The sequence below is a fragment of the Chroicocephalus ridibundus genome, chromosome 8 (genome assembly GCF_963924245.1).
Source record: "Chroicocephalus ridibundus chromosome 8, bChrRid1.1, whole genome shotgun sequence".
Taxonomy (NCBI): domain Eukaryota; kingdom Metazoa; phylum Chordata; class Aves; order Charadriiformes; family Laridae; genus Chroicocephalus; species Chroicocephalus ridibundus.
The window spans coordinates 11,333,720-11,360,180 of record NC_086291.1 but is presented as its reverse complement, the minus strand read 5'-3'; the positions used below and the strand labels follow the sequence as shown (position 1 = coordinate 11,360,180).

Here is a 26,461-nt window from a genome sequence, read left to right as displayed (position 1 = left end):
TGCTACAGCCACCAGCCCCAGGCGCTCGTTGGAAGCGTGGCTATTTCTGCCTTTCCTGTGTTGCTGGTGCTGTACAGAGCAGATCTAGGAGGGAAAGATCACGGAGAGTAACGAAGCCCGCGTCTCCCCTGCCTTAATGCACCCAGCAGCAGAGGGATCTGTTGCCCATTATAGTTATTCCTGTGATCTGATGTCCAGGAAGGGGCAGAGAATATTGCTTTATTAAATATTTGGCAATGCAAGCAAGGGGACCCGTATCTTGGTTTGGTTGACCAGAGTTGAGCCCATTTTTAGATTCTCGTGTGCCTAGTAAGGCCTCTGATGAAGTGTAAGCCTGAGATGGAGCTTGTTGCCATCAAGCTCTTTGAATCCCCTGTGGATTCTCCACTGACTCATTAGCGCTGAGTTATTCCTGTGCTCCTCTTTCAGCAGGGACTCTAATAAAGCTGCTTTTTGCTAACCAGCCAGTTATTTCATGAAACTTTCCAGAACTAACAATCTCAGGGACCTCCTTCAGGTGTGACTGCAATTGTCCGTGTACTCAAAAGACAAATGCAAGGACTGAAAGTCCTCTCCATGCACAAGCTGAAGTCAAAGACTGGGTTCGGGATGGCTGCTCTCACCCTCAGTTTGACACAGGAACAGCTCTTCTTGCCTGTATGTCCCTGTATCTGCTCAGGTATGCGTACATTTAAAGCAGGGGATGCTCAGGGTGATGCAGCGTCTCTGCCCTTCGTCTACTGCCAAAGGGGACAGCAATCCCTGAGAAAAACCTCAGGCCTTCCCTGATCCAGGATCAAGGATTCCTGCACCCAGCACTTTGCCATGCCATCCCCAGGGCACTCCGTGACACATCACCTCTGCCTGCTGTGCCCTGCAGGCACCGGGAGTTTGGACCTGGCAGGGCTGGGGGTCCTGGAGGACCTCCGCAGGAGGTTGGGGGGGTTTTAACTGGCGGGGGGCGGGGGGTTGGAACTGGCAGGCCCTGCTGCTTGGGATGGGGTCTGTGGGGCAGGGTGGAGGTTGAGAAGCTCCTTCATACAGCTGGAGAGAGGGCACCCAGGAGCAGAGGGGCAGGAGGAACAAGGAGATGGTCTGGGGCAGCAGCGAGGAAGAGAGAAAAATGGAGCCAGGTGCTCCTGTACCAGGTGTCAGGCGGGGATCGGGCAGACCCGGACTTCCCCCTCGTACCAGACCAGAGAGTTCAGGCTGTCAGGAGCTGTTTTTCCCTCTCTCCCCCAACACAGGACATTACATCTCTGGCATTCCAGGGCTGCCTTCCCCCAGCCGCCATAAGATTAGCGAAGTGCTGAGCCTCTGCCTCGCCACGGAGATTTCTGCACCCTTCCAGCAAATGCATTTGCCGTGCAGGCCAGCAATTAAGCACGGAGGAGTTGCTGGGCGAAGACCCTCGGCTTCCAGGGGAAACGTGGAGCCTAAAAGCACAGAGCGCTCCAGAAAGTTACTCAGCCCCGCGCTGGAGAGTGGCGTCCATCCCAGCCGGCCTGGCTGACGCGGCGCTGAGCTCGGCAGAAAGCAGCCTCCCCCCGGCCGATCGCCCCCGTCTCATCCACTGAGGCTCCCTCCCCTTAATTAGCGATGCTAAAATAACCGGGGAATCATTTTGCAGGCTACAAGAGCATGAATAAATGATGGCAGCGCGAGGCGTAAACAACACTCCCGTTAGCCTTTAGCAGCGGGTCTGCCCTGGCTTCGGAGATGCAAGCGGGTCGCGGGGTCCGGCCGGGGCGGGCAGCTGGAGACAAGCCGGGGCTGAGGCTCGTCCCTCTGTCACCCAGGGTCCCCCTCCCCTCCCTGGGCAGCGAACCCACGGCAGATCACGCGATAACCCAGCCTTTTACCCTCTGCATTTAGCACACTTTGCAAATGGTAATTAAAATGTAAATAACTCCGGGTGGGGAATGGTCTTCTAGGGGAGGAGGGAGAAATGAAACCGGGGGGAAACAACACACTGAACCAACTTCATGAGAAAAGAAAAAGCCGTGTCATGGAGAGAAGGTACACGCAGACCCTGCGAGCGAAAAAACAACACAGAAGAGGCTGGAAGCTGGGCAAATTCGGAGTCAAAGAGAAGCTACAAAATCTCAGCGACGGAGAGCAATTAACACCGGAACAAGGGAGCGCTGGAGCCCGTCGCTGATGAAGGCAGGAGACCCGGACACCAGTTGCCAGCCCGGCCGGGAAAGGCTCCCGCGGGCTGGGCAGACCAGCTGATTGGCTGGGAGGCTACAATGCCGCATAGCTGATTGGCTGGGAGGCTACAATGCCCTGTGGCTGGTTGGCTGGGAGATTACAATGCCACACGGCTGATTGGCTGGGAGATTACAATGCGCTATGGCTGATTGGCTGAGAGGTTAACTTGCCCCATAGCTGATCGGCTGGGAGGTTAAATTGCCGCTTGGCTACTTGGCTGGGAAGCTCCAGTGCCACGGGGCTGGTTGGCCACACCGTTGGATGCTCGTTGGCCGTGTGGCCCTATTGCTGCATGCTGATTGGCTGGGGGCAGAAAAACCCCAACCTAATAAAAAACAAGCTTTGACGAAAGTCGAATCATTCCAATTTATACTATTTCTCCTCGTGCCTGGTACTGCTGGTCTTTACAGTCGTCCGCACCGTTGTGCCAGCCCCCACCACCGCTGGGACCATCACTGTCACAGCTGCCATTGTCCCAGGCCACGCTCAGCAACAGGCTTCAGGTGCCGGAGATCAGAAACCTGGAACATCTGGTCTGGGTCATGCCTTACCACTCATTTCAACAGTTTATTCCAAAGCCCTTTCCACGGGCACATCCATGTGGAACAAAAAGAAAAAAAAGCTCCAGCCTGGGACCTCTTCCATAGTAAAAACTAACGAACATCATTGGTTCAGCTTTTCTTTTATAGCTTTATCAGGGCTCTCACAGCAGCTGCAGAGACGCCCACCGCAGCTCAGCATTGGTGAGCTCCATGGCTGCTCCAAGGGTTTGTCTTCTTCCCTCAGCTCCTTTACAAGCAGGTCAAGTATACTCCCCATGGTGGATGGTCACGTACCTCAGCTCCCTGTGGTGTGGAGAACCCACGCAGGGACCCACTCCTGAGGCCAGATCCCGGTGCTGCCCTCGGCATTGGTCAGTCGGGGCAGAGCAGGATGAAGGGAGGTTGCACCATGCTGACGTTCCCTTTAACAGCCCATCCCATCCCAGCTCCCCTCCACGACGGCGTGTCCTCACACATCGCTCCACGCGTAGGAGCCGGCAGCAGACGGCGGCAAAGCTGTGGCAGAGGCACCGGCAGTCCTGGCACAAGGCTGCGCCACTTGAAGCCACCCGATGCAAGAGCAGGACGTGGCGGCTCAGCACTGCGCCGTGGTTCAGCTGGAAACCAAACGTCACCCCCAGCTCATCTTGAGGAGAGACAGATGGAGAGAGATACGACAAATCTCCCCTTACACGGCAGCAAAAAAGGAGTAGCATGCTAGCTGCTTTCCTGGCGGGAGGGCAAAAGGAGGAGAGCCTGAATTTTAGCAAAGCTCCTATGAACGCAGGGACAAGCGCGGGATCCAGTGTCAGCCCTGGGCATCTGCTCATCTTGGGCTGGCGAGATCCATCTCTCCTAGGTTGCTGGTTGGGCTTTGTCTGCTCACACTGGGTTCCTTTCAACCCCCAGATCAAAACCATAAATAACAGAAGCAAACTCTTCCCTCCGTGCCATCAATGGTGAGCAAAAGCAGGGGCTAGAAACCAGCAGCACAGAGAAATGGCTGTCATGTTCTTGCACGGCGATGGCCGAACTGCGCTGGGTGGACAAAGAGAGGAGGTAAAGCCACGCAAAGCTGCATCATGCTGGCACTGAGAGTGCCTGTGCAGGGGTGAGAGCCTTGACGTCCCATGGGGCTGGGGCTCCAGCTCTGCCTCCCCCAACCCACTCTGGACCCACCAGGAGGGAGGGAAAGAGCTGGGGTGAGTCTCTTATAGTTCAGAAAATGGCTGGGGAAAGACTTGGAGGCCGTTGGAGGGAGGACAGAGGTTGTGGGGGAAACAAGGGAGAGGCAAACCTGTTGAATGCACCTTTGCTCAAAAATCAGAGAGGTGCCTCCACCCTCTGTCCCTGGGTATTGCTTTGGGGTGAGTCTGCTCTCCCTCTGCCAGAAGACGAAATGTGGGGCACGCTAGCCAACGCGGCTTTGAAAACCTGGGGACTGGGGTCTGCCCCATGGGGTGGCCTCATGCCCAGCCAGGACCCGTGGTTGGTGTTGGGGAGGGAGGCAGGAATGAACGAGGGCTAAATCTGACGCACTTCCTCAGCCCCGTCTTCACCAGCCGCCAGCACTGGTGGCCATGCAGGGGACACGTGTCACTGGGGCTGGCTCATTTCTGCAGCTGTTTCTCTGCTCTGTCCCATCTCCTTGGGTGACGCTACACCAAGATGAGTCTGGACCTACTCACCAGGGATGTCAGCAAGTTGGCCAGAGCCGGAGATGATCTCTTCAGCCCTCATTCCCCAGCTCCTAACCCAATGGAGATACACGGCCACCATCCCCAGGCAGCAGCATTCACCCTCACCCCATAGAAGCAGAAGGGGCTTGGCTGGGCTGGACTTCAGGGACAGAAATGCAGCCGCCCGCATTTATTTTGCCTAACAACAGTGATCTCTCTGTATATTTTCATTCTGTTTTCCTAGGCTCAGCTGCCTCCTCAATGAAATGTTTCCAAAGCAGCCTGGCTTGGCGGCATGCCAGCCCCGGCTGCCAGATGAATGGGTGGAGGAGGAGGGACCCATTCCTCTTCTTGACACAGCATCGCTGCACAAGAGGCCTCTGTTGACATTAGGACTGGATGTTCCCCCTCTCCCGAGAGGCTCTGCCTGGCCCTCAGCAGGAACAGCACACAGGGCCAAGGCTGCATGTGATGTGGGACTGGGATCTGTCCTCCTCCGGGGTGGTGGCACAGTCATAGACGACAGGGTACCACGCTGCAGGACCTGAACTCAGACCGTTTCTTGCCCTGGACCTTGCCGAGCCATCCCCCCTGACATCTGAGCACACCTTGGGGCTCCCTGACTCCTACTAGCAGCATCGCTCCCCGTGACGTCAGTGATGTGAAGAGCCTGTTGACTCCCCTGAAACACCTCTCCTCCACCCAGCTCGAAGCAAAGCTCCCTCTCAGCACCGCTGGAGTGCAGACACCGACACAGGTTTTGCAGATCTCCAGGTCTCTGGCAGCTTTCAGGGCAGTGATGCCACGGGGGGCCAAACACAGCACCCCCAAACCCTTCAGGCCTTTGGACGATAATATATGGAGCAGCATCGGCTTCACCCTAAACCCTGGCCGTTACTCAGACATGTAGGACTTCACCCAAACACTGTCACAGCTCTTTCCTATGCCTCAGTTTTTCTCCCCAAAGCAAAATACCAACCCAAGCCTTTAGGGCTGGAAATTCGTCCGCTGGGAGGTAGCCAAACGGTAGCAGTGCAGCACAGTGCCACTGGGCTACCCCCCCAGCACCGGCTGTGATCCCTCTGTCTGCCACTGCTAATTGCAGATCTGGTTGTCAGCAAGCGACTGCAAATCTGTGTATGTCCCACTCGTCACCTGTCACCTCCTTGCCAGGGACACCTTGAGGAGCTGTGCAAGGAAAGGATGTGGAATTTCACAAAAGGGCTGAGGAAGCATCAGGAGACAAAAGAACAAGACAAAGCCATCAGCATCCTTCCAGTCTGCACCTCTCCCCCCTGGCTGGCTCCTCTGGCATCTCCTGCTGGTGGCCAGCACCCAGCTGCTGCAAGCTGAGGACCAGAGGCTGGGGGGCTGGCAGCACCCAGCAGGACGCCGCAGAGACACAGACTGCTCCCACCAGCCGTGGTGGGGAGAGGGTTCTGCCTGGATCTGGTGGAAAAGAGGCCAACCACGCATCGATAAGATGAATTAGTTGTCTCAGCAGCACCAGCAAAATGAGCGAGAGGAGTGGAGCCCGTGAGGCCCGGCCTGCTTTGTTTCAATTACAGCAGCTGCCAGAAGAAAAAGATAACCTCAATATTGATGGCAGGAGCAGCAGACAGAGGTGCCCTTGTGGGCTGCTGGGAGCAGGTAGAGGAGGAAGGGAGAGGAGGAGGAGGGAGGGAGCAAGAGAGATGGAGGAGGGGGAGCAGGGTCTCAGCCAGCACCCGGTGGCTGGTGAGAAAGACCCACCTGATCCCGTTGCCCTCATCCCCATGAAGACCAGCTCCTCTTCACTCCGGCTCTTGCCCCAGTCACTGGGCAGAGCATCCCCCGGCAGAGACAGGGCAGAGGGGTGCAGAAATTCAGCTCAGAGCATCATCAGCAGGACATGCACCAGACTGGGCACAGCTAAACACTGAATGGAAAAAACATCTCTGCTCCCTGCTCGGGCTGTGGGGCTCGGAGTGGAGGTGGGGAGTTCAGGGGAGGCATTGAGTGGGGCTGCACGGGATGATGGAGTGAAGGGCTATGACGTTGAGACAGGCATGAGAACAGCCCAACCGCTTGAGGGCTGGGGAGCCCCATGATATGCTCGCAATGGGGACCCGTCTGGGCACTGGGGACAAGATGGTCAAGATGAACTTTGGCCTCACAACAGCAGCTCAGGGCAGGCACCCCAAAATCACACCTACAAGGCAGACAGCGAGGTGCTGAGCCAAACTTTCTCCTGGCAGTGCAAGGTTAATGCCCTGCCCTGGCAGGGGGACTAAGCCCTGGGTGCACATCCTGGCAGGAGGTCACCAGAAGGTACGAAGAGAAGGGGTCTCTTGCATCTTCAACCCCTTTATCCCCCCGTCTCTACACAGGGGAATGCAAATCACCACTGGCTGCTGCTTCATGAGGTCCACAGCACGCCCCAGGTCACTCCCTGAGCCAAGAGAAACACCCAGGGCCAGCCCAGCACCGCTGAGCAAACCCCCCACCCTCTCTGGGGAAGGGACCCCACCAGAGACCAAGCTGAGCCGGGTTCGCTTCACAGAGGTTTTATTCATACTCTGGATATCCGCATCGCCCCCCGATCTCGCTTCTTCCCCAGGAAAGACCCCAGGATCCTCACCCTGTCCTCCCAGGGCTGTGGGCCCTGGATACAGCCCTTAGGTCTCCAAGAGGGGACAAGGCCACCATCTTGCGGCCACCCATCACCACTGCACATACCCGTGTGCAAGGCCTGGAGGGTCCCCAGGATGTGACAGCTATGGGGTTACAGGGTTTGGGCCATGGGGAGCTGCGACCTCCCACCGCTCCTAGTGCCCCCATCCCCTGGGATCACGTCCCGCCGGGCACATGCTCTTCCTCCACTCGCGTCCCAGCCAGGACACCCAGGGGTGCCAGGATGGCCAAAGCATGTCAGCAGTGCTGCTCCCATCCCAGTTCTGTCCCCTCCACCCCTGCCCTGCTGCTCCATGCAGTGTCAGCCGGCAGTGACCAGGGACCTCCCGGTTTGCACCACGGGCTTCATTGAGCATGGAAAGGCAGGCAGCAGCAGAGGAAGGGTCAGAACTCATCCCTGGGGCTGAAAATGCAGCACCTCTGGGAGTCTGAGGGGGATTTTCATCCCTGGTCACAGCGTGGGAGTATGACCCACCTGGGGGATTCTGGAGGGGGTTGTTACACCAACCCTGCTGGTGACCAGCAGCCCAAAATGGTCCTTCCGTGCCTCTGGGAAGCGAGTTGGCATGGTCTGCACACTACTAGGTTCTTCGATGCTGCCCAGCCTGGCTTAGTGCTCATTCCCCTCCTTCCGCTTCTTCCCCTCGTGATGGGGCTGGCCGTGGTCTCCATGGTGGTGGTGAGCATGGGTGGCAGGTTCGTGGCCCCCCCTCAGATCTGTGGCTTTCTCACCGCTGACCTCATGGTGGTGGTGAGGATGGAGGGGGTTGTGCTGGTGGATGGGGGTCACTGACTCCTTCCCATCTTCTTTGGGAAGGGGGCTCGGGGTTACAGGCACCTCCATGGTACTGTTAGCCTGGGGAAAGTGAGACAAGGGCTGGTGCAGTGTGCGAATGCACACACAGCCCCGCCATGAGCCTGCGAGCACGCCTGTGAAAGCAGACCAGCATCCGCCATACAGAAAGCTGTGCGGGTCAGAGCAAAGGCTCTCCAGCCCCAACCCAGGGTGCAAGGAGGACAGGAGAGGCTGGAGCACATAGAGCACAAGCCTCTGTACCTACATGCCTTGGCTCAAGCTGTCTGTGGTCCAGGAAATTCCTGAGCCGGGAAGGGACTTTGCATTTAGTATTTCTAGATGGATTTTTCTCCTAGGGAGTGACTAATGGCCTGCTGAGCCCAGAGCTACGTTCTTGTCTTTGCTCTGAGCTTGCCCCCTCTGGTCCGTTGCCTGCCCCTCTCTTATATCAGAGCAGCCAGTGACCATAGTTAGCTTTTCCAGATCTGGGCTATGACCTCTTTAGTTCTCCCCTTCTCATCTGAAAGCTCTGACCTATTTAACTGCCCTTATTCCAGACCTTTCATCACCTTCCCTCTCAACCATGGATGAGAGCGGCTGCCAAACCAGAGCCTGTCCCCGACATGAAGATAAGGTTGTGTTTTTTTTCCTGCTGTGCAATGCCAGAGGAGAGAAGGGAGCCCGGCTCCGGCGAGCATCCCTGCTCCTTACCTCCTGGGTGATGTTGGGGTAGAGGGAGCAGTTGCCGCAGAAGTCCTTGCTGTGGGTGAAGCGGATGGCCGACTCCACGTAGGGGAAGTGGAGGAAGCTGTAGGGCAGCTGGATGTGGAAAGCCAAGCGGCCGCACCTGTGGGGAGAATCATAGAATGTGTTGGGCTGAAATGGACCGTTAGGTCATCTAGTCCAACCCTCTGCAGTAAGCAGGGACATCTTCAACTAGATCAGGTTGCTCAGAGCCTCATCGAGCCTGGCCTTGAATGTCTCCGGGGATGGGGCCTCCACCACCTCTGGGCACCCTGTTCCAGTGTCTCACCACCCTCATTGTAAAGAACTTCTTCCAAATGCCTGATCTAAACCTGCCCAGCTCTAGTTTAAAACCATTGTCCCTCATCCTGTCGCCACCTGCCCTTGCAAACAGCCAGCTTTCCTGTAGCCCCCTTCAGGTACTGGAGAAGCCATGGCCCGGCTTGAGGCGGGGGGTCTGGGGCTTCCCCGGAGCCCAGCCATGGGGGGAGCTTTGGGAAGCCCACCGAACACTCTGTAACCCACCAGGAAAGCCTCAGCTGAGATGGGGGACGCTCACCGGTCATAGATGAGAAAGTCGTCCTTGTCACCCCCCAGGACCTGCCAGACATCGGGCTCCCCTGGCTCCGGCTGGAAGACGGGGATGTCTGGCGGGGCCTGGCGCCTCAGTTCCTCAAACATGGCACGGGAGAGCGGCGCCTTCTCGTTGACGATCATGTAGCGGACGTCAACCGTGCCCTGCCGGGCCAGCTTCTCCCGCAGGCCCCCGAGGCTGTGGGGAAGGAGGCGCTGGGAAGGGGGTGCCGGGGTGGCGGGGGGCCGCTATGGCGTCCCCTAGATAGCGGGGACTGGGTGGAGGGTGGGGGGAACAGGGCTCACCTATGGGCCTGCTGCAGGCAGAATTGTCAGCTGGCCTTCAGCAGGGCCACCACCGTCACCTGCCCCGCCGCCCCCGCCATGGGGCTCGAGCCGTTGATGCTCCATGCCGGTGCCTCCCGGCACAGCCAGCTGCTGTTGGCCACCCCCTCGGAGGCCGAGGCCAGCCCCAGCCAGGTGGCCAGGGCCAGCACCAGCAGCCCCATCCCGGACCCCCGGCCCTGGCGGGGGGAAACGGGGTGTTAGTCTCCTCTCTGCCCCAAGGATCAACCCGGCAGGGTCCTCCCAGCCCCACTGCAACCCCAATACTCCCCGCCACCCCTCTGGGTCAGAAAAAGGCTGGTGGGCAGTGTCAGACTGGTCCCACCATGGCACTGGGAGCTGGGACCCCCGCGCCGGGGGGAGTGAAGCAAGGGGGATGAGGTGGGGGGATCGGGGTGCCCAGTTCCCGACAAGAGCTGTGCCCTTGCTGCCAGCTTTTGTGGGCACCCGCTGCGACAGCTGTGTGCCATGGTCTCCCCCCCGGCCACGAGGCACCCGCTCCATGTGTTGGGCGATGATGAAGGCACCTTCTCCCATGGGCGGCGGGGGGAGAATCTCCACCTCCCCAACCCCGACAGCCAGAGCCAGCCATGGCCAAGGGTCTGTCTTTGCCCCCGAGGTGGGCAGGGATGCAGCCCCCATCGTCCTGGCTGCTAGCGAGGAGTCAGTGGGACAGGCATGGTGACCTTCAAGTCACCTTGAGAGTCCTCAACGCTCCACGAAGCGCTTAGGGGGTGCACAGAGCCTTTAACCCCCTCCCTGCCCCCAATATCTGCCTGAAGCCCCTTCCTCCCACAGCCCCCTAACCCTGCCCGCCCCGAGATATGCCCCATCCCTCCAGCATCCAGCACGCTTAATGGGCAGGGGGAGGATAGGGGGCTGGGAGGGACGATCCAGGGAGGTGGGGAGGGAGCAGGGGACTGTGGGGTCTGGTCAGGATGGATGTACCCCCAATTCCCAACCCTCTCCCACGCGAGAATGGGCCCTCAATACCGTTCTTCTCCTCACTGCCGTCCTCCGGCCAGACCTTGCTCCCGGCCCCAGCGGCTCTTGGCAATGCCCAGCTGGCCCGGGTCTCCCTTTTATCTTCTGTCCACTCTCCCCGCCCAAGAGGGAGGAGAAGAGCCCAGCCGGAGCAGGGACTGCGTCCTGGCCACCACCGCCTGCCTCGGGGGACTGCAACAAGGCAGGCACTGTCCCCCTCAGTGACCCTCCTCCGGGGTCCTTCTGCCGCAGCCCAGCCCGAGCCGTGCTGGGGCAAAGCGGTGCCTGGTGCTGGGCTGGCACAGAGGGTGCCAGGCGGTGCCGTGGGGAAAAGCCAGGCATGGCTGCTTGAAAACCCCCCACGGGCACAGGAGGGCTGGCAGCACTGCCAAGGGTGCCATGGGGTGACACCAAACAGTGCCATCCATGCACAAGGTCCTGGGTTGAGCTGCCAGCGCAGCCTCTGCTACCCTGCAGCCAAAAAGATGGGTGCCTGCCCCACAGCCCTGGGGTGCTGGAGCTCCCTGCCCCATGGGGTGCCACCCCAGAGGCTGTGCCATCCTAGCAGACAGTGCTATGGCTGCTCTCGGGCCATGCTTGGCCCTACAGCAAGCCCCCGGCCTCTGGTCCCGTGCCTCCTGCCCTGCCCTGCGCTGGGATGGGGGGCTGTGGTGGCGTGAGGAGCCGGTGTTCCCTTGGGAAATCACAGCTCAGGTGGATTCCCCCCACCAGCCAAATACTTTGGCTGCACATGGACATCTCTGCAAATATTTGAACAGTTTATTGTACCTGGGCTCTGTACAAAAACATGATAAGGCAGGGAAGGGCAGCAGACACAGACAACGACGGGGGCAGCAACACAGTCCCGGACACATGAAGAGGGGAGGATTTGTCTGAAAATAGCCATGAGCAGTCCAGAAAGAGGGGATTGGGGCTGAGGGGGATGTCAGCAAGGACGTGGGGCCGTGGGTTGGGGTCAGGGATGAGGTGCAGCTGAGCAGGGTTAGCATGGAGCAAACCCATCCCGTGACCGACACCGGACCCTCCGCAGAGCTGTCAGTCCCCATCCGCTCACTGCTCCCCCCAAACCCCTGTGGGTACCCCGGGCACCGAGAAGCACCCAGCACTGCCCCGGGGCACGGACACCCCGCTGCATGCCCTGCCCCAGTGGGGTTCGGGCCGGCAGGGAATGACCCAGCACAAACACGAGCCGTTTCATCACCGGTCCCAGGGGACCCCCAGCCACCGCCTGGCAGCCGGTTCATCTCCTCCCCGAGCCGGCGGCCGCGCTGCCTGCAGTTATCAGCCTGGGCAGCTTTTTGCTCTGCACACGCAGCCGGGCGCCTCTGGGGCCGACATAAACTCTGGGCACCCGCAGCGTTCGGCAGCCACGTGTCCCTGGCTTTAAACCTGCCGGAGCAGCTGCCGTGCCGCACCGGCACGGCCTCACGCCATGTCTGCCGGCCCCGTCCTTCCACAGGACGGCACCCACCGATTCCTCCTGCCCGGGAGGCTTCCCCACGGCCGGGGCAGGTTGCTTTGCAGCCTCCCTGGCATCTCCAGCTGCCCTTTCCCGTCCCGCCATGGCCTGGTGCATGCCGGGGAGGAGCGAACTGAACCGCCTCTCCTCCGGGGACGGCCCCTGCCCCGGCATCCCCTTCGCCCGCAGCCTTGACCCCGGTGAGCCGCCGGCCGAGGGTGACCCAGGGCCCTGCAGGTCCCCAGGGGCACGGGGAGCGGGGGGCGGTGGCAGGACTGGGGGGTGACGGAGGGAGAGGCCGTGGCGGGGGCAGAGCGGGAGCGATGCTGATCCCGCAGGGAAGGAGGGAAGGAGGGAGGGAGGCAGGGAGCGCCGGCCCCTGCCCATGTGCTCATCGGGGTAGGGACCCCAGCAAGGACCCCCCCACCCCTCCCCGGGCTGGTGTGGGGCAGCTGGGGGTCCCAGCAGGGCGTGGAGGGGAATAAATAGCAGGTCTTCCCCCGCTACAGCCCAGTGAGGTCCGGCCAGGGTGGCTGGTGCATGGCATGGGGTCAGGAGCCCTCAGCGGGATGCTCTTGAGCGGTGGTGCCGAGTCCGGGTTTGGACGGATCTTTTTTCCCCCTTCAGTGTGACGGGTATTTGGGTGGGGAGGGAGGTCGCGGCCCCCACAACGTCCCACCTATTTCACCCTCTGCACCCCCAGCACAAGGTCACTGTCCCAAGCCTGTTGTGGGGAGTGTGGCAGCTCCACTCTGTCCTTTTTGGGGAGGGGAAGGGCACATCAGCCTGCTGTGACCCCACTGCTTGCCCCCACCAGTCGCGGGACGCCACCGACAAGCACTGGGACAGCACAGGAGCCTTTTAGCTGTAACCAGCACGTTGCTCTGTGTTTACCAGTCCAACCTCCATGTTCCTGCTTGCTGGTACAGGACATTGCCCCTCCACACCCCAACCCTTGTCCCCATCATCTTGCTCACACATGCAGCACACCTCCCTCACCTGGATTTTCCCGGTAACCTCCCTGTGGCACCCTTGAGGGACACGTGGCTCCAGAGGGGGCCTGCTGTGGTCAAGACTCAGGGTTTTCCTCCTCTGCAACCTCAGGCATGGGGCAGAGGAGCGTAGCAAAAGGGTGGCAAGATGCTCGGCATCCTTGGGCAGCTTTTTTACACAAATTTACACGCGTGTGCATCTGTGCATGCAAATGCACTCGGGCTCTGTGCAAGGTGGGGGAATGGCTACTTCCCGTGGCCAGCAAGGCCCCCCTGATCCCATGCATCCTCCCCACAGCCTGCCCAGCCATGGCAGCCTCGCTGAGCCGCCCCTGCTTCATCTCCCTCCACATGCCCTACAGGCAGGGCTGGGTCCAGGACCTGGCTACCACCTTTCGCTTCCAGCCGGTGGCCATGCGGGAGACGCCACGGGTGCGGCAGCTGGCCTTGCGACAGGGATCCGCCGTCTTCCTCGTCAATGAGCGCCTGGCGCCAGGGCCCACCGGTGCCTCCTCCTATGATTTCCTCTATGATGTGGATCCCCGGCCTGCCTTGGGCACAGCCTCCAACGTCTGCTTCGAGGTGGACAATGTGCCAGGGCTCTGCAAGGAGCTGCAGAGCTGGGGATGCTCCTTGCCGGTGCCCCCCACTGAGGTGAGGGATGAGGGTGGCTCCGTCACCTATGGGGTAGTGAGCTCCGTTGTGGGAAACATCAGCCATACCCTTCTGGACCGATCCCGCTACCGAGGACCATTCCTTCCTGGCTTCCAGCCCATCCAAGGAGCCCCCTCAGCCAGGAGGGATGGGATTGAGATCACCCACTTTGACCACATCACATACGTCTGCCCACGGGGCGGTGCGCGGGCGGCTTTGGACTGGTACCAGCGCTGCTTCGGCTTCCGCCGCTTCCTGCTGAACCCACGAGAGAGACCGGCTGAGGGGTACGTGCTCGGGGGGCAGGGGGTGGGCATGCTGCTCCTCGCGCTGCAGAGCGCCCGGGGCACCCCGGCACACGGCTGCAAGCTCATCCTTGCTGAGTCCCTCTCGGAGGACGGCACCAACCAAGTTGACACCTTCTTAGAGCAGCACGGTGGGGCTGGGATCCAGCACGTCGGCCTCCGCACCACCGATATCGTCACCACAACCAGGGCTTTGCAGCAGTGGGGTGCACGGTTCTTCACACCCCCCACCACCTATTACAGCCAGGGGGGCAAAGCGGAGGAGATCCAGGGGGCTGGGCAGGACCCCCGTATGCTGGCAGAGCTGGGCATCCTGCTGGACACCACGGTGCCTGGGGACAAGGACCGGCCGGGCACTGGTGCCGCAGAGAGCCCTTCCCAGGAGTATTTGATGCAGATCTTCACCCATCCCATCTTCTCCGAGGAGACCTTCTTCCTGGAGCTCATTGACCGGAGGGGAGCACCAGGCTTTGGGGAAGGCAATATACGGGCACTATGGAAAGCTGTGCAGGTCTATATGGACCAGCATCAGTAGCGACAACACCGCAATCCTCCTCCCTCAGCTCCTCGTTCTCTCTGATCCAACCCTGGGGTAAGACGCTGCTGTAGAGATGCCTGCGGCACCGCTCAGGTGGGCAGGGACCAAAGGAGGTCTCCAGGTCAACCCAGAGCCCACTCAGCGTGACAGCAGGTTGGCTGGAGCCAGGTCCAGTGGGGCTCCAAGCATCCCCAAGGGACAGAGGGTGATTACTCCCCCTCCCTGGGTTCCCAGTGATTTATTGGCCTCACATGAAGAACTTTTTACCTTAACTTAATCTTAATTTAATGAGACTTGTGCCTACGGCATGGCCAAGGACGCTGCTAGCACACTACCAGCCCCAGACGCAGGGGGATGAGGGGCTGTCAGAGGGGAGTGGATAAGCCAGGGGCCATGGACATGGCAGCTCATCAACAGTTACCACTCAGAGCATGGTCAGCCCCTGGGCAGGGCAATTGATGGCCTCTTGCTCCTCTTAATTAAAGAATTAACCTGCAGCCATTGCTTTGGTTTTTTTTTTCCTCCCATTTAAGATCTGCTGAGTGCCGGGTGAGGATGAAAGGGCCCTTTCCACCCCTTGAGGCAGGCTGTCCCATCCTGCAGTCCCTAAACTGAAGCCACACGTCCTTGTCCTGGCCCCTGCCAGCCCCAGGGAGGGACACAAGCCTGGGGAGGAGGAAAACCCTTGGTACCCCCTGGGAAGAGCCTCCTGGATTTGTACCTTTACAAGGATGCTACTGTGCATCACGTACAGTCAGGGAAAGGCACAGCATGAAGACAGCAGGGAAGAGCCTGACAGAAAAGGTAAAAAAGGGAGCTAAAACCTCCCAAAAAGCCCATGGGACAATTGCTTGGCCCCACTGAGGAGCAGCCCACGGGCGCTGATGCCTGCACTCCTAGGAGAGGTGCTCTGGGTGTGTTATTCGGCGTCACCGGCAATTAATACTCAGCCACGGGGGCTCACAGATGCATTAACCAAGAAATCGCTGCTGTCCCCAGCGTAGACGTGCACATCCTGACAGCCATCCTCATCTTCAGCCACAGGCTGCCTGACAGCCCCAGCTTAGCACAGCACAAGAGAGGCAGAAAGTCACTTAAAAAAACCCCACACACTTTAGGAGATTTATTATTAGAAAGCCTGTGGCTCAGGTTCAGTAAAAACAAGTGTATAAAAAGGGCTGTCAGAGGCCAGGAAGGGTACAGCAGCGTTCACAGTCACTGGCTGGTGGCCGAGGGGCAAGCATGGACCAGGGAGCGATGCAGCCCCAGCCTTCCTGCTGCTGCAGAGAAACCTCTGCTGCTGCGAGTCCACAGTGACAGAACTGAGCTGTACCAGTCCAGATAACCCCAGGAGGGCTCCAGCCGAGCGGGGAGGGCAACCCTGGCTCTGGGTCACATCCAGGACCACACTAGCCCATCGAGACACAACTCCCACGGGTGAGCTGGGGAAGGCAGCGGACTCTGCAAGGAGGAGCAGGAGACCATTACAGCGCTGTGGGCTGGGCACGCAGCAGCGTGGGGGACACCACCTCGGTGCCACGGGCAGGACTCACTGCAGTGCAGGTCTCCGGTGGTCTCAGATGTCAAAGGTGCCATCACGGGGAGGTGGGTGGCCGGAGAAAGGCGCGGAGAGAGAGCTGCGTCCCAGGGCGGGTGCTGTTTGCTCCCTGTGGCTTTGTCGCCCTCTTCCGCTTGGAGCCCTGCGGGAGAGACACGCTGGGGCTAAGCCAAACCCCAAAGGCCCCCACAGCCTTCAGGGATTGCCTTTGAGGCAAGGCGGGGGACCCTGGTATCAGGGACAACCAGGGGCAAAGCCAGGCAGGCAAATCCCTCAGACGCAGCCCTGCCCCAGGCTGGGGATGCTCCTTGGCCGGACCCCAAAGCCCAGGGGGGCTCCAGCTCCGCACACCGGGGCCCGGCCCAGAGCAACACGGAGCGGATCTCAGGGCTGCAGACCCTCCAACGATGCCCACCTTGCCAGGGCTGCTCTCCTCCCCACGCTGCTTCTCACGGGCTTTCAACACCTGAAGGAAGCACAAGAGAGCCCAGAGCTGAACTTGCAGCCGGGTCCTGGAGCCGGGACAGCCCGCAGAGGCTGGGGGGATTCCCGGGACCCCAGGGAAATGAAGGGAAAGGAGGAAAGGCCCAGGTCCCTCCCGGTACCTTCTTCATGGCTGTGGACACGGCTGAGGCGTGGAACTCCTCCTCCGTCACCCAGCGGGATGGGGTCAAGGCAGGGTCCAGGGTCACATCCCCATCCAGGGGCAGGGAATAGACCACATATGTCTGGTGGATGTGGGAGAAGATGTGGACGACCTGCAAGGGGATGGGAAGACACAGAAATGCGCAGGCAGCAGGGGATGCACTGCTTGCTCAGCAGCCTCACAAGTGCACCGAGTCTGCCAGGGCTCTGAGGAGCAGGTCAGGGCTTGGGAGGGGTGGCAGCAGGGAAGGGGGACCCTCTTCCGTCCATGCTACATCCCTGGCGGCTGAGCACAGGGGGCTCACACTGCATACCTCTGCTCCAGGCTCACCTCTCCGACGAACCGCAGGCCTCCTGCCACCACTGGCCACCCTGTCCAGGCCCGGAGGTGATCTGCCAGTGCCTCCCTCTGCTTCTCCTCCTGCAGATCCTGATCCAGCGGGAGGCTGGGGAACTCCCAGAGCCCGGCCAGGAGACCTGGGGAGGGGACACAACGGGGACAAGAGCTGGCAAGAGGCACGTCTGGGGACACTTGAGTCTCATCACATCCCGCTCCCAGGCTGCTCTGTCCCTCATGTAGGTGGGAAGGGGCCGCATCCTGCCCTGCCCCATTACCCGAGCTGGGTCTCTGTACGATGAGGTACTCCGGGGCCCCGTGGCAGCCCCTCCGCTCCAGCACACATGTGGCCGTTCGCGCCACTCGCGGCTGCTTCTTCGCTGCTTTCCGGGGGAAGTTGGTCACCCCCAGGCTGCTGTCCCACGGCTCCATGGCTGGGGGGCACAGGGGACAGCCCCCAACACCTGCAAACACCAATGTAACAGTTGTCACAGGGCCCAGACCCAGAGCCACAACAGGATCCCCCCAGGCACTTACCACAGTCCTCAACATCAGGCACTGCGGTGGGTTTTCCAAACAGCTTCTGGGAGGCAAAGGCCAGCTCCTTCTCCACCTGGAATGGAGGACAGGAATAGGGACAGGCTCATCCACCATCCCACCTTGTCCCCATGCACAGTGACCCCTCGGGGCCAGCACCCAGTGAGGATGCAGGACACGATGCCCAGCAAAGAACAGCTTGCAGCACCCGTCTGGGACAGGGGTGTCTCTTAAGAAGCTTCAGAAGGTACCTGGGGTGACCTTCTGCCACCCCCCTGGGACAGCTGGCAGCCCTGGGCCACCCGCAGGCAGGGAGAAGACAGATTTTGGGGCCGTACTTACCCTGCGCCACGCTCGGCAGTGCTGCTTCACGGGGCACTCCCTGCACAGCGGGGCCTTGGGCACACACACGGTCGCTCCCAGCTCCATCAGGGCTTGGTTAAAATCCCCCGGGCGGCTCCTGTCTACCAGGGCATTGGCCATGTCCCTGGGAGAAAGAGCAGTGAGCGGCACAGGGCTCTGCGGGGAGAGGACCCATGGACCTTTGCCCACCTCCTGCCTGGGAGGCGGGATGCTCCCAGGTAGGCAGAGGCAACACGGCTCCTTTCTCCACCACTCCCAGCAGCACTGGCTTCCCAAGAGCTCCCGCACCCCACACCTCCCTCCCTCCGCAGGCTCAGCTCCCCACGGCTCCTGAGTGATCCCGCCCTCAGCCGCCAACGAGCGCAGACACGATCACTGCAGGGACGGAGAGTTCCCCTTACCAGAGCTGGTCAATGACGGCTGGGCTGCTGGAGTCAGCGCCGATGCACCGCAGGCGGCACAGGACCCGGATCACGTTCCCATCCACGACACCGGTCGCCTGGGACCAGGAGCCGGAGTTACCACGCTGGGAGGTGCCCGTGCTCCCAGCAAGGCAGGGAGCTGGGGTGCTCCCAGGACAGAGGGGGGACACACACGAGGCTGACCTGCAGGCTGAGCTGGGAAGTGGGTGACGCACACCACAAAGGAGGGGACAGGCAGAGTCAAACACAGCCCCAGGGAGCCCCTGGGTTGTGACACCCGCCAGCAGAACCGTACCAGGAGCGGGGCTGGGTGGCAGAGAGGGGAGATGAGTCCGCTGACACCCAGCTCTCACCTGTCCATACGAGATAGATGCGATGGCTCCCGCCGTGTATCGTCCCACTCCCGGCAACAGCTTCTGCAGGTCCTCAGCCGTCCTGGGCATCCGGCCGGCCAGCTCAGACACCACCTGGCAGAGAGGGGGCCGGGGTCACGGGAGTAGCCGGGGTGTGTGCGTACAACCCATTTTACCCACGATAAGATCAGATCCTAGCCTCTGTAGCCTTGTGGCCCAGCGAGGCAGGGCAAATGGGAGCCAGCACCAACCCACAGGCCACAGAGGGCTTTGGAAATGCCCCCCAGGCCCAACTCCATGCGACCTTCTTTGCTGCCTCCTGCAGACGCTTCCCTCGGGAGTAGTAGCCAAGTCCTGCCCACAGCTCGTTCACCTCCTGCTCCAAGAGAGACAGCATGGTGTTGGATGGGGCTTGGGAAGAGCCACGAGGGCAGGGAGAGCACCCAGCCCCAGCAATGCTCACCTCCAGGGACGCCTGCGCCAGAGCCTGCAGCGTCGGCCACTTCTGCAGTACAGAGGGAAGGGGACAAGTCAAGGACAAGCAGAGCCGTGCTCTGCCGCTGGGGATCTGCCAGAGGCAGCGGAAAAGGTCTCTGAAAGGGGCAGCCTGTGGGCACAGGACTCCGTGAGGAGCAGTCACCTGCATCCAGCGGTTGTAGTAGTCGATCACAGTAGCCACCTGTGTCTGCTGGAGCATGATCTCAGACACCCACACTGCGGGGAGCCGGGCAGGGATCAGAGCAGAGGCACCAACACCACCCACCCCTCGTTGCCATGTCCATGTCACTACTGGCTATGTGCATCACAGCGGCATCCAATTCACAGAACCCCTTCCCACCCCCCTCCTTCCCCACGTGCTGTCCCATGGGAGCTCCCCCAGGCCTAAAGGGGGCTCTCTGACCCCACAGTGCCTTGTGAGCGGGGTCAGTGGCTCTCGTAGCCACCCCAGGCAGCTTATTCCAAGGACGGCAACTAAAGCCACATTCCCTCACATGGACGTTTGTTGGGGTGGGGGGGTGGGCAACATGCAGTGGGGCACCCCACGCACACCGGGGCGCAGTCCCTGCTCCTCACCTGCGTACGCCCGTCTGTCGGCATCTGGCTCAGTTGCTGCCTGAAAGGGGAAGAAGAAGGAGTGAGAAAGACTGGGTGACACAGGACCCCAGCGCAGAGGGCACCTGCATATAAAATAAAATTGCTTGCAGCGTGTTTTGAACGCTGCATAGGAATCTGCATAAAAATATTCCCCCCAGGTTCAAAAATCCCACCAGAGGCCTGTCCCGGACTTGAGCCCCCCTGCACAGGAAGAAATCGCGGGTAGATTTAAATCCCACAGAGGGGCCATGCAGTTCCCAGCACCACTCAGACAGACGCTGCTGTAAAGCTGATGCCCACCCCCAGCACCCCAACCACCGCCCGACCGCTTGGTGCCAGGCCGAGCAGGTGGGAGCTCTAGTAAAAACAAGCAAGTACACAGAAACCCTTTTCCAGGCCGCGCTCGCTGCTGCGGGTACCACGGAGGCAGGAACAAAACAAAACAGGCAGGAACGGAGAAGAGCTCCAGGCTGGGGGCTGCGTGCGAGAAGCGTGGTTTCGCCCCGTGCCCTTCCTACCTGGGGACAGGCCACCCACCGCCGCGCCGCCGGGACCTGCTGGGAGCACGCTCCCGTTTCCAACGCCCTCTTCCACTTCCATGCAGTCAGGGATGCATCGCGCAGGGAATGACACCGTGGTCACCCCACCGACGCTCCCTCACGGCTGAGGGACCGGTTCCCCGCTACAGCACCGCTGCCCGCCCCTTACCAGCGTCCTCCAGGGCAGGTCCCGCTTGCACCTGTCGTACCAAGCCAGCAGGTTCCGGCGCAAGGCCCCGATCTCAGCCGGGTCGCTGAAGACGTGCGGGGTGGGCGGCGGAGCCTGGGTCCCTGCCGGGAGAGCGGCGCGGGGTCAGGGCGGGGAGGGGATGTAGGGTGGCGGAGCCCGACCACAGCACCACGGAGCCCCCGCAGAGCCGCTGCCGGCTGGACGGGCACCGGTAACTGCCCGGGCTGGCGGCCCGGTGCCGCGGCGAGCACACCCCCATCCTCCCCCCAGCCTTTCCCGCTACCGCGCACCTCCGCGGGGCGACGCGCCCTTCTTGCTCCGCCTCGCGGCCGGCACGGCCCTGCTGCCGCTCCGCCGGAGACCCCCGGCGGCCGCCGCCGCCCGGAGCTGGCTCATAGCCGGGCCGGGCCGGGCCGAGCCGGGCCCCGGCGGCGCTGGGGACCGGGAGCGGCACGGCGCCGCGTGACACTTTCCCGGGAAAATGTTTCCCCTTCAAGCGCCCCGCCCTCCCGTGGGGGGAGAACAAATCAGAGCGACCGGCTCCGCCCACCTTCCGCGCCTGGGCCAATCGGAGATTGGCGCGAGAGAGGGGGGGGCTCGCGCCCTCCCGCCCTGCGGAGGGGGCGGGACCTCCCGGAGCGCCGGGGCCAATCAGCGCTCCGTGGGAGGTCAGGCTGTCCCCGCCTCTTCTCCCGCCGGTCCCAGCGGCCGTCCAGAAGGACCTCAAGGGGCTGCCCGAGCTAAGCGCCAGTTTAATTAAAAACTAAATTTCGGTTGGCAACAGGTTTTGGAAAAGCGGAAAAAAACCCGCCGTATGCCGACAGGAGTCGAGACGCCTTCTCAGGCAATACGCGCGGGGCGCGAGGGCCGGGAGGGGCGCTCGGCGGGAGAGGGCATCCAGCAGGCAGCCTTGCCGGCGGAGGCCCCCGGGAGCGGCGGCGGCGGCGGCGGGAGCGGCCATGTCGCGGCGGCGCGTGCCGGTGGTGGACGTGCAGAGCGACAACTTCGCGGAGCTGTGGCCCTCCATGGTGCTGGCCCTGCGCACCGCCACCTTCGTCGCCGTGGACACGGTGAGGCGGGGCGGGGGGAGGTGACCGACCGAGCGAGCGGAGGCGCAGGCGGGCCCGCTGACCGGTGTCTCCCCGCAGGAGCTGAGCGGCCTCGGCGCCAGGAAGTCGCTGCTGAGCCCGTGAGTGCCCCGATCGGGCGGGAGTGGGGTGCGGGGGTCGCTCAACCGGACTGAGCGGCTGCGGGTGCTCCGGAGCGCGTCCCGCCGGTACCGGTTGCCGTCTCCCTGCGGGGTTTGTCTCTCCGGGGGCGGCCGGTGGGACGGGGCAGGGCGGGAGCCGTCAGCCGCCGTTCTCCCGCCGGCCAGGTGCATCGAAGAGCGGTACAAGGCCGTCTGCAGCGCGGCCAGGACCCGCTCCGTCCTGTCCCTCGGCGTGGCCTGTTTCAAGCGGCTCCCGGAGAAGGTGGGTGCGGGGGCCGCAGGGCGGCCCTTCCCTCTTGTTCCCGGGTTCCTGGGCTTGCCCCTGGGCTTTGCGGCAGCTCCCGCCCCTGTATCGCTGTGCCCCCTGTCCCCCTGCAGTCGGAGAACACGTACCTCTGCCAGATCTACAACCTGACGCTGCTCTGCACCGAGGACTATGTCGTCGAGCCCCAGTCGGTGCAGTTCCTGGTGCAGCACGGCTTTGACTTCAACAAGCAGTACGCCCAGGGCATCCCTTACCACAAGGGCAACGACAAGGTACGGAACGACTCTCCTTCGGCCACATCAGGTTGCTCTGCCCCAGGCTCCTGGGGAGGCTGCTGGCTTCCCCCGGTCCCAGCGTCTCCCCCAGCAGCTGCTGAGGGAAGATGGGCTCACGCCGGGGTGTAGAGCGCAGCATTATCCCTTTCGCCTCCCTGCTGGTTTATATCCAGCCTCTCACCTGTTGCGATTGCCTTTCCAAATAATTAGTGCTCTGTTTGCGCAGAGCAAGGCAGAGCTGTAGGCAATACTCTGCTGCAGCAGGCTCCGAGGACTTCCCGGGGTGACGGCAAGTCAAGGCAGTAAGGCTCGGTGACTAATCCTCCTTCTTGCAGGGCAACGAGGCCCAGAGCAGGAGCGTTCGGACTTTTTTTCTGGAGCTCATACGAGCGAAGAAGCCTCTCATTCTCCATAATGGCCTGATCGATCTGGTGTTCCTGTACCAGTGCTTCTATGCTCACCTCCCAGACAACCTCGGCACCTTCACCGCTGATCTCTCGGAAATGTTTCCAGCAGGAATATACGACACCAAATATGCTTCAGAGTTTGAGACTCGCTTTGTAGCATCCTACCTGGAGTACGCTTACAAGAAGTGGTGAGCAGCGCTGTGGTATTTAAAGCTTTTGGGAGGAAAGGCAAAGGGAGTGTCAGTGTTTCATTTGTTTGTTTTTCCAGGCAAGGGGTTGGGTCTTTGTATTACCCCAATGAATGAAGAAAGGTGCTTTTTGGGGGACTCTGCCCTGTGCTCTTCCCATTTCTAGAATGGATGCTGAGTGCACAAGGGTGCATTTTGTAATACACCTTATCTGTTCGGCGGGCAGCTACTGAACGAGGATTTCGGTCTTCCTCTGGCAGCAGTTCTGACCACAGAGTGACCTGATCTCACTGAAAAACAATCAATTCACTGCATGGCCCTCGTCCAGGGCTGCGGCAGGAACACACACAGGAGAGTGCTCCCTGCACCTCCTGACACTGACCAGCTCTGTCACATGTCCCATCACTTTCCTTCCAAGCGAAGGTTGTGCTCTTGTTCCAGGGCATCCCATCTTGCTTCCTGTCCCCAGCTCTTCGCTGATATCTTCCAGGCAGACACATGTTACAAGCAGAGATGTCTGTCTGCTTCACGTGTCAGTCTGGCCCCTGGTTCTGCAGTCCCCACACAATCTAAACAAGCCTGTGGCAGTGACAGAGCCCCTTGAATCTCCATTAAACTGAAGTCATGCTCTGTGCAGAGGAGAAATGGTATTTTTAGTGACTGTTTTATATCAGGAAATGCCATTTTGACAGGTCTGAAAACATTCAAGATGGCTGTTCTCAAACATGAGAATGCTTTGTTTTGACAAGATAAAAATACTTTTTAAAGTGACCTTTTAAATTTTTTAACCCACGATTCTAGTTACACGGAGCCTTCCAAAGGTTTTGGGCCTTTTAGCCAGCTCTTGGGACAAAATAGTCCTTTTCTCATGAGATGGAAAACGTTTCCTTGTTGTTTGCATTGCCCAGGCTCAACCTGTCTGGGTGGTGGCTGCTGGATGCTCTACATGACACCTCATTTTGGGGCATTTTTTTCTTTGTCCATTAATATTATGAAGACTAACGTGTATCTTAGTGCCCTTAATATTTAAAAATCAAACTATGCTTCACCGGAGACACCGTTGTCCCTGCCTCTATGTCAGCATAAGAGAAGTCAACCTTTAAATCATCACGGAAGCAACTAACTAAAGCTGTTCTCCCAGGACTGAGTTTTCTCTCCAGCAGGCTGTCGAGCTGAGGCTGGAGCTCAAGAGCTAGTGGAGTTGAGACTTGGTGGAGAGCAGCACGTTTGCACCAGCTCCACGCCGTGGTACCTTCAGCGAGTTAACCGCAGTAACTGTGTGCTCTTGTTTGTTCCAGCAAGCGAGAGAACTGCAAGCTGAAGGACTCCAGCGGGCAGCACCTCACCATTGAGTTCTGCAACTACCCAGACAACATGTCCCATTATATCGACTATCGCCACTGCTCTCTGGAAGAAGAAAGCCACAACGTGGGAGGGGGAAATAAGGTGCCCGTCTGCGAGAAATTTTCAGTAAGTAACATGAATTCCCTGCTTCCTTTCTGGCTCCATGGAAAGAGCCACATGTGGCCAGAGCAGGATGCGGTAGGAAAGCACTTGGGAGCTTCACAGTACAAGGAAGATTTTTCAAAGCTTCAGGTGGCTTCGTGGTGGAAAGGGCAATAGCATGCTCTGTTCAGAGGTGGTAAATTCCACAGGCTACATTGGACACAAAGATTCAGAAAGAGATTATGTGGCCCTAAATGGTGGGATGGTATGAGTTACAGTACCTATTGCTGTCTTGGGAGGGCTGTAAGTTCAAATTTGTTTGGCTTGTCCTCTGAGCAAGAAATGCTGCCTCTTCTCTCTCCCATATCTTGATGAGATATAAAAAAATATTACCTCTCAGCTGCTTCTGGCACCATAGCAAAGTGTGATCCACAGCTTCTCGAGTCCTGGTGCTGCTACAGCAGCAAACGAAGAGCCCGTTTGATCAGATTGTAACTGGGTTCAGAAGCTTCAGGGAGAAAAGGAGCTCTTCCAGATGTTGCAAGTTACTGTTGCAGAACAACACAAGTTGGGGAAACCTCTGGAAGTTTCTCATCCGACTGTCAATATTGCTCAGAGAATTTTGAAAATCTCTAAGGACAGAGATTACAAAACCTCTCCAGGCTGTTCTAGAGCTTGACCACTCCTTGTGAAAAAATGCTTTCCTGGGTACCTAGTCAGAATTTCCCCTGACTGTTCCCACATCACTTTTCCCTGTGCTCCCCTCAGAAGGGTTTAGCTCTGTCTTCTCTATAACCTCTGCTTTAGGTAGCTGCAGACAGCAACTAGATATCCCCATCCCCTTACCCTCATCTTTTCCAGGTGGAACAAACCCACCCCTTCCTTGTCCTCTCTCTCCTCATATATTGTGTGCTACATCTTGACAGCTCCCTGCTGCACTTGGCTGCAGTTTGTCAGTGCTTTTCTTGCATGTTATGGGGCTGTAACTGGACACAGTGCTCCTGATACAGCCTCACAAGCCCTCAGTAGAAGGGAATAACGAGCTCTGCTCCGTTTTATGTTGATAAGTTGCTCTGACCAGAAGGCCGGTGGCTACAGACTTCTCTCTCTCTCCCTAGGCCTATGGCTGGTGTCCAAAAGGCGTGAAGTGTCCACAGTCTCATAACATTGACTTCATAATTGATGAGGACGACAAGCTTTGGGAGGAGAAACGGAAGAAACGGAAGCACAAATGGAAGCGTCGGAAGAACACAGAAGAGCCTGCAAAGGTGTTTGAACAGGAAAGCTCAGGGAAAGAAATGGAGCTATCTCAGAATGGGGAGGAGGGACCACCACGAAAACAGAGCTGCTACGAGCCTGCAGCTGCCTCAGAGCTAGCAGAGATGACAGCCAACACTGAGGGCAGGCCGCTGGAGGAGAACTCCATGGACATAGAAGCAGAGGTCAGCTCAGACACCAGCACACAACGGGAAGAGGGTCTGGGGAGCACTGAAGGAGCTGCTGCCCAGGTAGCAGCTGCTGTGAGCCCTTCTGCCAAGGGAAATGCCTCTGACAGTGACCAAGTGGAGGGAAAGTCAGAGGTTCCCACTGGCATGGGCTCCGTCCATCACCCAGACAACCCCGAGACTGAAGCAGGACATGCTGCAGGAAAGGAAAAGGAAAGCTACGATCCACCTTCACAGGGGGGCACACACCGAGCTGGCTTTGACGCATTCATGACTGGGTATATCATGGCTTATGTCTGGATGCTCAAGAAAGGAACAAACACAGACACTGATGCAGGGCCCTGGTTGCCAGACTGCCACAATAAACTGTACCTCAGTGGGAAATCGGTGCCGCTTCAAATAGTGAAGAGCTTGTTTTCTAAATCTTCCAAAGCTCACAGCCAGAAGATGAAGTTGGCCTGGGCCAGTGGATAGAGCTAGAGGACTCCTCACTGAACTGGGTTGTTTTTTTTCCCTTCAAGTTTTTAAGTTCTGTATTCCATCTGGAACTGACCAGAAGGGGAGCAAGTTTCTTACTCGTGCTTTTGTTTTAACTTCTGATTGATTAAATTGCTCTCAATTGGAGTTCCCCCTGTTGTTCCTTAGCAGAAGGCTAGGCTGCGAAGGC

General features: G+C 59.6%; 4 protein-coding genes across 10 annotated transcripts; 2 read left to right on the top strand and 2 right to left on the bottom strand.

The window, feature by feature from the left end:
- Positions 1-6,965: 6,965 nt before the first annotated feature.
- On the bottom strand, positions 6,966-10,705 carry LOC134520017 (selenoprotein Pb-like). Its single transcript, XM_063344904.1, has 5 exons — positions 10,560-10,705; positions 9,528-9,745; positions 9,208-9,420; positions 8,616-8,751; positions 6,966-7,964 (listed from the first exon to the last, which is right to left on the bottom strand). Exons 2-5 carry the CDS (start codon positions 9,728-9,730, stop codon positions 7,719-7,721), a joined length of 798 nt encoding a protein of 265 aa, XP_063200974.1. The 5' UTR covers positions 9,731-9,745; positions 10,560-10,705; the 3' UTR covers positions 6,966-7,718.
- Positions 10,706-11,970: 1,265 nt separating this feature from the next.
- HPDL (4-hydroxyphenylpyruvate dioxygenase like) lies at positions 11,971-15,001 on the top strand. Of its 3 annotated transcripts, none has more exons than XM_063345099.1 (2): positions 11,971-12,230; positions 13,321-15,001. In XM_063345099.1, exons 1-2 carry the CDS (start codon positions 12,134-12,136, stop codon positions 14,514-14,516), a joined length of 1,293 nt encoding a protein of 430 aa, XP_063201169.1. In that variant the 5' UTR covers positions 11,971-12,133; the 3' UTR covers positions 14,517-15,001. The 3 variants fall into 3 exon arrangements, with proteins under 3 accessions (XP_063201169.1, XP_063201171.1, XP_063201170.1); XM_063345101.1 differs by having other exon boundaries at positions 12,214-12,230; positions 13,385-15,001; XM_063345100.1 differs by having other exon boundaries at positions 12,219-12,267.
- Positions 15,002-15,655: 654 nt separating this feature from the next.
- Positions 15,656-21,053, bottom strand: MUTYH (mutY DNA glycosylase). 4 transcript variants are annotated; one of them, XM_063343482.1, is made up of 16 exons: positions 20,849-21,053; positions 20,538-20,659; positions 19,809-19,848; positions 19,375-19,448; positions 19,198-19,239; positions 19,039-19,110; positions 18,735-18,848; positions 18,361-18,458; positions 17,939-18,083; positions 17,597-17,672; positions 17,338-17,523; positions 17,054-17,199; positions 16,683-16,835; positions 16,493-16,543; positions 16,073-16,219; positions 15,656-15,980 (listed from the first exon to the last, which is right to left on the bottom strand). In XM_063343482.1, exons 1-15 carry the CDS (start codon positions 20,952-20,954, stop codon positions 16,115-16,117), a joined length of 1,530 nt encoding a protein of 509 aa, XP_063199552.1. In that variant the 5' UTR covers positions 20,955-21,053; the 3' UTR covers positions 15,656-15,980; positions 16,073-16,114. The 4 variants fall into 4 exon arrangements, with proteins under 4 accessions (XP_063199552.1, XP_063199553.1, XP_063199554.1 ...); XM_063343483.1 differs by lacking the exons at positions 19,375-19,448; positions 20,849-21,053 and having other exon boundaries at positions 19,198-19,341; positions 20,538-20,652; XM_063343484.1 differs by lacking the exons at positions 19,375-19,448; positions 20,538-20,659; positions 20,849-21,053 and having other exon boundaries at positions 19,198-19,341; positions 19,809-20,334.
- Positions 21,054-21,351: 298 nt separating this feature from the next.
- Positions 21,352-26,418, top strand: TOE1 (target of EGR1, exonuclease). Of its 2 annotated transcripts, XM_063343604.1 has the most exons (7): positions 21,462-21,628; positions 21,707-21,747; positions 21,934-22,030; positions 22,147-22,305; positions 22,644-22,903; positions 24,202-24,373; positions 25,468-26,418. In XM_063343604.1, exons 1-7 carry the CDS (start codon positions 21,518-21,520, stop codon positions 26,266-26,268), a joined length of 1,641 nt encoding a protein of 546 aa, XP_063199674.1. In that variant the 5' UTR covers positions 21,462-21,517; the 3' UTR covers positions 26,269-26,418. The 2 variants fall into 2 exon arrangements, with proteins under 2 accessions (XP_063199673.1, XP_063199674.1); XM_063343603.1 differs by having other exon boundaries at positions 21,352-21,628; positions 21,934-22,305.
- Positions 26,419-26,461: the final 43 nt, after the last annotated feature.

Coding starts and splice junctions, on each gene's coding strand:
- HPDL (XM_063345099.1), top strand. CDS start 12,134: ATGGCCTGGTGCATGCCGGGGAGGAGCGAACTGAACCGCCTCTCCTCC. Junction 12,231..13,320: donor CGCCCGCAGCCTTGACCCCG/GTGAGCCGCCGG, acceptor TCCTCCCCACAG/CCTGCCCAGCCATGGCAGCC.
- MUTYH (XM_063343482.1), bottom strand. CDS start 20,954: ATGAGCCAGCTCCGGGCGGCGGCGGCCGCCGGGGGTCTCCGGCGGAGC. Junction 19,849..20,537: donor ACCTGCCCTGGAGGACGCTG/GTAAGGGGCGGG, acceptor TTCCCCTTTCAG/GCAGCAACTGAGCCAGATGC. Junction 17,200..17,337: donor CGTACAGAGACCCAGCTCGG/GTAATGGGGCAG, acceptor TCCCCTCCCCAG/GTCTCCTGGCCGGGCTCTGG.
- TOE1 (XM_063343603.1), top strand. CDS start 21,373: ATGCCGACAGGAGTCGAGACGCCTTCTCAGGCAATACGCGCGGGGCGC. Junction 21,748..21,933: donor AGGAAGTCGCTGCTGAGCCC/GTGAGTGCCCCG, acceptor CCCGCCGGCCAG/GTGCATCGAAGAGCGGTACA. Junction 24,374..25,467: donor CCGTCTGCGAGAAATTTTCA/GTAAGTAACATG, acceptor CTCTCTCCCTAG/GCCTATGGCTGGTGTCCAAA.